Source organism: Larimichthys crocea, chromosome IV (assembly GCF_000972845.2).
Source record: "Larimichthys crocea isolate SSNF chromosome IV, L_crocea_2.0, whole genome shotgun sequence".
Classification (NCBI taxonomy): domain Eukaryota; kingdom Metazoa; phylum Chordata; class Actinopteri; family Sciaenidae; genus Larimichthys; species Larimichthys crocea.
The window spans coordinates 3,888,261-3,897,940 of record NC_040014.1 but is presented as its reverse complement, the minus strand read 5'-3'; the positions used below and the strand labels follow the sequence as shown (position 1 = coordinate 3,897,940).

Below are 9,680 nucleotides of genomic sequence, written 5' to 3'. Positions count from 1 at the left end.
CACTTTGACCACCCATTGAAAGTAACGGGGAGGGATGATAACTGATGTACCCTGTGCTTTATGGACTCTCTTTTATATAAGGCTGTTGCAGGATCTCTTGTGGTAAAAAAAATTCGCTGTCATTCTCAGACATTTTATGGCAGATCTCAAACTGTACAACGTCATAAATAAAACAAACACAAACACAAATCCTCCATAAATTTGATTTGATGCACTTCATAGAAGGACTTTATGCTGATAGTGTTTTCTTTCTGCATGACTGTTGCTGGACTGCTGATTAAGAATAGGTGTTTACTGTACAGAAAATGTATTTCAACTATTATTATACACACACACACACACACACACACACACACATATATATATATATATATATATATACCAAAAAAAATCCCCAAATGCCATTTAATATTTAATCTTCATCATTTATTATTTATTCATTATTTACTTGAAAGTCAGGCAATACTCAAACTGTAACATATTAACCCTTAGCATACTACATGTGCAGAATTATGTCTGATTTGACAGTACTTCTTTAAATAATAAAGCAGGATGTTACTTCACGCTTCCTCAGAAATAAAGACGTATTCCCCACCCATCATTATTACAGATGCTTATGTTATCATTGGCTGCTTCCGGGACCTAACAACCCCCTTATTCTTTCACTCTCTATACAATGCGAGCAGCTTTTCTATGGTAGAATATTCGTTGTGCCCATTTGTTGTGTAGTAATGTCATTAAAGTAATTCAGGGATATGCAACATGTAAGCCCAAAACTGAAATAAAATGTGTCTTAAAACTGGTCTTTCACACAGGGTCCCCTCTCAAGATAAGATCCCAGCATATTATTGGTTAACATACAGACATGCATAGTTTCTGGCCCCTGGGGAAGTTGCATTCTTTGCATCTAATCCAGCAATGTTTACAGTGCTCCAATAATATCTATTTTGCATTGTTGTATGATGGGAGAAACATGTCTGTAAATATCCCACACGCTGGCATTTTAATGCAACACACTAAATACTGAAAACACAATGCTTCCCACAACTCATACACTTCCCATCTCTGCATATACTTCCTGTCTCTGAAAGTACTTCCTGTCTGTGACAGTACTTCCTGCCTGAAAGTGCAACATCAGCAGCTGGAGCAGGTGTAGCAGTTATAATGTGGTGCATAAAAGGCACACGGTAAAAGGTCACAGTTCTCATCATGGAGCTTTAACATGTTGCATTTACCAGAAGACAAAAACACACACAGAGGCAGACATTATAATAATCTCTCTCTCTCTCTCTCTCTCTCTCTCTCTCTCTCTCTTTCTCTCTATTTTTCTGTCATCATCTCACCAGGCTGCTAATATTCCTGGTAAATGCTCTGACACAGATGTTTCCATGACAACAGACAAACACCATGGTTGCCAAGTTACTGCCTGTATCCATGGAAATCTGGTATGCGGTGGCATCTGATCTGGTCTAAAGAATCCTTCTTTTTTGTTTACTCATGTTGCAAAAACCTCCCCTCAGACAGCTTGAATAATGAGTCATTTTGACAGTGTGGGATTGAAAGTGAGATGATCGCATGTCAGGAAGTAGCAGCATAAAATGTTGACGCCATATGTCAAATATACTGAGCAGCAGGCTGAGGTGAATCCATGCCAGTACTGACAGTATAGTGACTAGACAACCTCATTCATGTCTTTTCTGCCTGCCAACATCTTATTGTTGTTTTTTTTGGTTTATCGGCACACCTCATCCCTTCTTAAGGTGCTACACAGATGGTTCTGCTTTGTTCTGACATTCTGACCTTATTGTCAGGTGGTTCTGACTGGTGAATTAGAATTGTTTAAACGTACAGTCATGATGAAACACAGTGAGATGAGAGCTATAGCAGTGGCTCCACCTGGTGGACATTTGCCAGAAACCATTTACATCCGTTCCACTCCAGTAATGAGTTTGCCCAGTTGATTGTAGTCATTTTGCTGAGCGTACAATAATATACAATACTAATTGTGCCATACAAGAAACTGGCAATAAATACCTCAAAATCAACACTCAGTATAATATGAATATGATGACCAAACAATAAGAATGATCCACTTGCTAGATCACTTAAAACTTTAATTTCAAAATCTATCACTTATTTTTATCAGGGCTGTAGGGGGGTAGAGCTGATCCCAGTTCCTCATTTATAAAATCTGCATGTCTTTGTACTGTGGGAGGAAGCCGGAGTACCCTCAGAGAATCCACGGAGAACATGTAAACTCCTCACAGGATGGCCCAAGGCCGGCTGGTGTTTTTGAAACACTAACCTTCTTGCTGTGAGATTTCGTAAATAAAGAGTTCACCAATAAGTGACTTAAAAGCCTATAATAATATGATTTTGCACAATTCTATACTGACACTAATTCATATTTTTCTGATGCATAAACCTGCAGTGTCAGCTACAAACAAAAATTGTTTTGCTAACACATGTCACCATACAGTCTTCAAGATTTATTTTGCCACTTGGAGGCAGCAGAAACACGCTGTAGACACAGTGCTGAGCAAACCTTTTAGCAAACAACTGTTTTAAACAGCCAGCAAACACAATTAGAGCTGTGCTGATGATGTTTTAGCAACTACAAATGCCACTATTTACCAAAACATTGAACTGTCAAGATCAACTTTGGCCTGAAAAAAGCAAAACATCGACAGCAACATGCTCTTGGGTAAATGTCATTTTTGAAAGTTGAAACACTCAAATATGTTCAGGACTCAATGTTCATTCATTCACTGTCATTCATTTTCCAACCCTTTCATAGTTATCAGCATTGAAAGGGGCTGGAGTCAGTCCGAGCTCACACTGGGGGAGGCAAGGACCCTGGACAGGTTGCCAGTGTCATAGGGCTTACATATAGATAAAGACAACCATTCACACCTATGGGCAAATTAGAGTCACCAGTGAACATACATATGTTTGGACTGTGGAAGTAAGCCAGATTCCCTAGGAGAGAACCCACACTAGCATGAGGAGAACATCCACCCAGAAAGGCCCAGCCAACAATGCCAGCAACTTGCTGTGAAGTGACAGTTCTAACCACTGCATTATATAACAGTGCTGATATTGTATTATTTTATAATTGCCCGAATCTAGTTTTAACCTGTTGTGTTTTTAATTTTGACTTTTTAAAAATGCTTGATTTCTGATGTTTTGTAAACAAACAAGTGAACAAGACAAGTACAGCAACATTGTGTCTTTATTTCACTTCACCCAACACACAACACAAGTTTTAAGAAACAATGATTCATGTTTCATGTTTCGGCTCAGATCTGCTGTGACTTAAATTGATTAATAATATAAATAACAATAAACATTAACACATTTCTTCATCATGCATGGACTGATCTTTCAAGACATCAGCCCAGAAGAAGTATGGTATATTTCTATTTCTATCTAAGTTTTTTATAGATACAGCAGAGAAAGACAGGGGAGAGAGAGTGGATGACATACAGCAAAGGACCGAAAGCCAGACTGCAGTAAAGACTCAGCCATGTATTGCATACAATCTATATGGTGGCGTTCTGGGACACACAGAACATTTCTCCTACTGGTTCTCCTTTTTATCTTCTAAATCGAGCAGGCAGGTGGTTGCGATCATCTTTGTCACGCAGTATGGATCACAGTTTGCTGCAGGACGGCGATCCTCAAAGTAGCCTTTCTTCTCTTGGCCCACCTGGCGAGGGATGCGAATGCTGGCACCCCGGTTGGCCACTCCGGCAGAGAAGTCGTTGATGTTTGAGGTTTCATGTTGACCTGTGAGACGTCTCATGTTGTCCTGACCTCCATGAGGGTCATACACACGGATGTGCTTATCGTGTCTTTTGCTCAGCCTGTCGATGGCCTCCTCGATGTATCTGTCATCAGGGGAAGAACATAGACAGTTGAAGTATGGATGGTTGCTGCAGTAACTGTCTGAATGAATGCTGTCGGCTTAAAAGCTGAAGTGATAAAAGTTTCATAAATTGAAGAGTTTATCAAAAAGCATCTGAATAATTATAATAATATAACTTTGCACAATTCTATACTGACACTAATCTCCTTCTTTCTGTAAAGCAACAGTGCTAACCACTGCAGCATTGTGCTGCCCAGTTGGAAATGTATAAAACATGTCTATAATTGTTATTTAATTGGCTTGGATTATCCAACACTAAATTATTATTAATTGTTACAATTTAAAATTATGAATTACAGTTGTTACAAGTTTCAAATGAAATATTTACTCACGGCAGTCCTCCTTCTTCCCTCATCTTATAGGTGCTGACATTCGTGTGGCAACCAGCACCGTTCCAATTGCCTGTAACTGGTTTGGGGTCCAGTGTTGCAACAACACCAAAATCTTCACACACACGATACAGCAGGAAACGTGCGACCCACAGATGGTCGCCCATCTCAATGCCCTCACAGGGACCCACCTGGAACTCCCACTGAAAGAAGAGATAGGTAACAAAAAGAGGACAAATAAGGACAGTGTAGGTGGGAAGAGTAAAACTAAAAATGGACAAAGATCAATTCAAATACATAGTTGTGCCAAAGTGAAAACATTTACTAGTCACTGTGCATTGTAATGACGGCGACACTTACCTGAGATGGCATAACTTCAGCATTGGTGCCATAGATTTTGATCCCTGCATAGAGGCAGGCCTTGTAGTGGCACTCTACGATGTCCCGTCCAAAGGCATTTTGTGCCCCGACCCCACAGTAGTAAGGTCCTTAAAGTGGATGACATGATGGAAACTTGTTAAGACAAAATAAATGTTTTTGTAAGGTTTTGTATGTGACCTTTGTTCCTTTGTTTGAGAAACAAAGTTCTAATAAAACATTTTTTTTTTTATCTGAAACGAGACTCGGAGGGAAGTGTCACAGTTTCAAGTAGGATAGAGCTTTTTTTGGGATAATGTTAACATTAAATACGTTATTAACTATGTAAAAATAAATAAATAAATAAAAAGGACTGTGTGTGTGGGTGTGTGTTGTTGTTTCTCCCCACCCCTCTCTCTCTCTCTATCTCTCTCTCTCTCTCTCTCTCAGCACAGAGGAGACCTCAGGTGAGACTTATTGTCTTAAGGAGGTGTCTCTGTCTTGTCTCTCTCTCTACTTTTTTCCTGCAGGTGACCTGGTGAGGAGGTTGAGGCTCTGGTTTTTCCCATGCCAGGAGTCTGTTGAGCCGTTTGGTTTTGTTATTTTAGTTTTGGATCGGAGGTTCCCTGGTAGTCCTGTTTTCGGTCTTTTCTCTTCATTTATTTAGTGGGTTGTAGGCAGGTTTAGTTTTGGGGGGGATGCTGGGTGCGACGTTGTTTTGTTTTCTTTGGGGAATTATTTCGTTTGTTTTGAATTAATAAAGATTCTTATTGTTTTAGTGGCAGCTTTTGTCTTTATGTTTTCTTTCAATATGTTTTAGGCCTAGCAAGCCCTTAAGGTCCGTAACAACAAGGAAGAGAAGGGATTGCAATTACACCACTAAATGCCCCCAGATATTACACACTGTTCCTAAATACTTTTAGTACAAAGTGAATACTTTGAATAACTGTCAAACAGCAATACATTTTCAGTAATTTTTTCGTATATATGAAGTTAACAAGATAAAATATTCATTTACCTTGGGGTGCCGGGTATCCATTTGAGGGCCAATTAAAAGGATGTCCATCCACTCCTAAGAGCGTGTACTCCTGCTCCATACCAAACCAAATGGAGTGCTCTTTAACCTCTTCCATTACTTTGTTGCAGCTTATTCGATGGTTAGTTTCTAGAAAATGAAGGAAAAAATGGGTCGATCTTGTTCATTCTGAACTTATTATGACTTTTGGGGATAGAAATGTGACAAATGTACCTGCAGGTAAGCGGTTGTATTTGAAGACCTCACAGAGAACCAGTTTGTTTGGGTCAAGGGTGAATGGGTCTCTGAACATGCAGACGGGAATGAGGTACATGTCACTGTTGGAGCCTTCAGCTTGGTATGTACTCGAACCATCAAAGTTCCACTCAGGAATGTCTGACAAGATGTATTCACCAAAAGAGATGATTTGTGACAGTCTGTGAAGCATGAAACCTGTCGTGCTAGCTATTTTAGCTCTGATGTCAGAAACAAACAAATATAGAAGGACAGATGGAAGAAATGATAACGTACAACTTCGCTTTCTGAACTCTAAATCTGTAACTCAAACAATATGAATACTCCATTGTAGTGCACTGAACAGTAACAAATATTTGTTCTTCAGCTAAGCCTGCATCAGAATGCTCTCACGCCTATGTGTACCTGAGCTCTTCAGTTACAGGACTTAAATATCTTGACAGCTTATTCTCATATTTATATACTGTAATCTATTAAAGGCTGAAAACTGACTCAATATACTGTAGTCAACTAAAATATTCAGCTTTAATATGACTCCTACACACACTTTAAAGTATTAATTAAAACATAAAAAGGAGGTCATTTACCTTCTATGGTTTTTGGCTCACTGTCCAGAGTTCTGGTCTTGTTGCGAAGTCCCTCTCCGGTGCCATCGATCCAGATGTATGTTACCTGGCACTTCTCTCCCTGAGGCAGGCTCATGTAGTGCTGGCGCACAGACTTGTCGAGGCAGGAGCTCATTGACATCGATGCCATGGTCACCTTTGATTAGAGAAGCAAAGGTGATGTTTGTATGACATTATGTCAGCTCCAGTGTTTATGTCCTGGGTAACTAAGCCAACTTTCTACCTTTCTAACCTACTTTACTTTCTTGTTCTGTCTTTATTTTTTATTTTTTTGCTTTCTTTCACTCCTTGCCTAACCTGTGTGGAAATACCAAAACTGGAGATACACGTTTTGGATAAGCAAGTGAAACTAAACTACACTGTCAATTTAAAGTAACTCAGCTGGGTTTCTGTTTGGATTGGATAGAAACCTGCATGATATGAAACACACTGCTCTCTGAACCTCTGACTCATTTAATCTTTTTGGTTACTTTTTCTTTCACTTCCTTCTTTTTGACAACATGCAGATGTCATTCCAACTGCGCTCAGGCATTGAAAGCAATAAGGGGTCAATATTATACTACTACTGTACTATTCACTTAAAACAAATACTTATGTGTTTAAAAAAAAACTATTAGGAGAGCCAGTAAAGGATTAAAACATTTCTTCTTTAATCTTTATTATATTATAATCTATTTTATTTATTTACTTTATTCACAGACAAAATAAAAATCTTTTTTTGTCAGTCGACCTTTACTTTTACTTCACTCAACAAATTCATCACTAACTTTAGTATTATTATATTCTATACTGGTTAGTCCAGGCAGCTTGAAGTGTATCACATTTTAGGAATGACCAAAGCTGAGCAAGAATTGCATCAGACTATGCCTCACTTAACATGTAAAAAAACATACAAAATAAACATTTGCTACAAACATAACTTAAAATAAAATATAAATAAATATAAAATAAAACAAAATTATGAGAATAGTATTGGTCAGAATGCACAGTGTTGTTCAGCAAAACAAAGATAATACACAATAATAGACAGAAGAATACTCACGGTGTAGTGGTGACTCCAGGTGTAGTCTCGCGTCAGTAAGACAGCTCAGTGTGTGACGAGCCTAAACCAGTTTCTTGTATTTAACTGGAATGTAAATCACCACGCTGATGACAGAGGGTCACATGCTCTGTGCTGTAGTTAATTTGACATTTCAAGGAGGTATGCATTTACGTGTGTTTGATTTATGTTTCCATTACACAGAGACTACATAGAGTTACATACAGTACATGTTACTTAACGCCTTTGACTTTAAGCAAAACCAAATCTGTGACAATCTTTAAACATTACTGATTCTTCACTGCTAACAAAACTATTCAAGCCACACACATCCATTCTGTATATTTTGTGTATATTTCAATTCTTCAAAAATCAACTCATCCTGTGCTCTGTGTGTTACAGCAGACAAACAAAAACAATACATCAGTTGAATCATTGCGCAAGCATGCTGAGATGGACACAAACTCCCATGAGAAATAGTAATGACCACCCACATTTGGCAGCAACACCTTCTGCTGATAGTGTCTGACTGCTGTCTGCTGAGCCGAGAGTCTTGCAGCTCAGTGAACACAATTAGGAACTAGCAGCAGCCTATATGCTCAGTTTCCGTCAGGTTAGCTGTCCTGAGATCAGGCAGGGGGGCAGAAATTTGACAACTCCTACAAAAAACAGTACAGGTCACATGGGACACTGCTGGTGCGTTAAAGTGCGTGATGTGTGTACAGAACTGAGCAAAGACATAGACACGCAAAGCTGCTTAAAGAATAAATGTCCACTTTTCAAGGACAAAGAAAAATGTCCCTGTTGTAACTGGATCGACCCAGGTGGTTAATAATTTATCTAAGTCTAATTATGTTTTCTTTTATATTACCTACATTTATTTTCTTTATTTATTCAGAGCAATGGTATCAGTGTTATATCTTCTGTACAGATTAATCTGAGATTGTTGATCATCTGTTTTTTTTCACAACTAGAAGGTGAAGTTTTCATCCATCCATCCACTGGTTTATTTCTCTACTGGATGGATTTGTACCAAATTTTGTCCACTGATGGTTCCCACACGATGTATCCTCAAGACTTTGGTGATCACCTGGCTTTCCCTTGAGCACCACCACCATGAGTTTGAATTCATAGTTTTCAGTGGATTGTCTCAACATTTGTTGGACAGATTGCCAAAAAATGTGGCACAGGACTTGTAAGAGATGACTACTATGATGGTGAACATGGTAAACATTAGATCTGTTAAACATGAGCATGTTAGTATCCTTAAAGCACCACAGTGCTTTAGTGCACCTTTAGTGTCATGGAGCTGCTTGCATGACTGTAGACTATTGGTCTTGTTTTGATTCATTTATTGTCTCTGGGACAATAGGAAATTATCTATATGTGATATTTAAAAGAAGGATGATTGCCAAGACTGTGCATGGCTTTTAACGAAACATGAAGTGCTTTGTAACTGTACTTGTGTAGTTATGGGTGTGATCCAGGCCACTAACAGTTAAGTGATGAATCACCTGACATTCACCTGTTCCAATTTGACTACAAATTATAGGACTTGATTTAATTATTATTGTTGTTGTTGTTGTTGTTGTTGCTGCTGTTTCTGTGAAGGGTGAAGAGGCAGACAGGTAAGGCTATTAGAGAGGCCAGTTGTAACCTGATCATAACCAGTAGACAACCACTTTGCTAAACATGAATGAGGAAGATAATTATAACGGGTGAAACGTTTGATCAGCTGACAAGATATCATATCATACAATTCTGATCATTTTCTGTGGATGACTGTCACTGGATGAGCTGGTTGTGCTGTCAACACCCTCTGTTCCCAGCAGAACAGAGCATGATGTGCAACATTCCTGTTATAACTGGGAGTACCATGCAACAACAACAATGACGTTCAAAACAACTCTGCGTTGTGAGTACTAAAGTCACCCTAATCATAAAAAATCAAAGACATTCCCCTGAATGGCCAGTATCAGCAGTTTAAAAAAATGAAAGGGAATGGAATTTTGTTATGTGTTCAAAATATTCAGAAATGACATTTGGCCTGAATGTACAAACCAGCCTTTCTCACCAGGTATTATGTGAGACATGTTTAGCACACCCACATATTCTTACACTCGGAGGGGGA

At 38.8% G+C, this 9,680-nt stretch overlaps 1 protein-coding gene across 1 annotated transcript; it reads right to left on the bottom strand.

The window, feature by feature from the left end:
• Window positions 1-3,214: 3,214 nt before the first annotated feature.
• Window positions 3,215-7,637, bottom strand: LOC104930883 (glutamine synthetase-like). Its single transcript, XM_010745771.3, has 7 exons — window positions 7,553-7,637; window positions 6,472-6,646; window positions 5,864-6,025; window positions 5,633-5,779; window positions 4,618-4,745; window positions 4,261-4,460; window positions 3,215-3,890 (listed from the first exon to the last, which is right to left on the bottom strand). The coding sequence occupies exons 2-7, from the start codon at window positions 6,638-6,640 to the stop codon at window positions 3,581-3,583; spliced, it is 1,116 nt and encodes a 371-aa protein (XP_010744073.2). The 5' UTR covers window positions 6,641-6,646; window positions 7,553-7,637; the 3' UTR covers window positions 3,215-3,580.
• Window positions 7,638-9,680: the final 2,043 nt, after the last annotated feature.

What these genes read in the sequence shown, in the direction of transcription:
- LOC104930883 (XM_010745771.3), bottom strand. Translation starts at nt 6,640, where the DNA reads ATGGCATCGATGTCAATGAGCTCCTGCCTCGACAAGTCTGTGCGCCAG. An exon ending in TGGATACCCGGCACCCCAAG is followed by an intron (nt 4,746 to 5,632) that starts GTAAATGAATAT and finishes ATCCACTTTAAG; the next exon opens with GACCTTACTACTGTGGGGTC. An exon ending in AGGGAAGAAGGAGGACTGCC is followed by an intron (nt 3,891 to 4,260) that starts GTGAGTAAATAT and finishes CCCTGATGACAG; the next exon opens with ATACATCGAGGAGGCCATCG.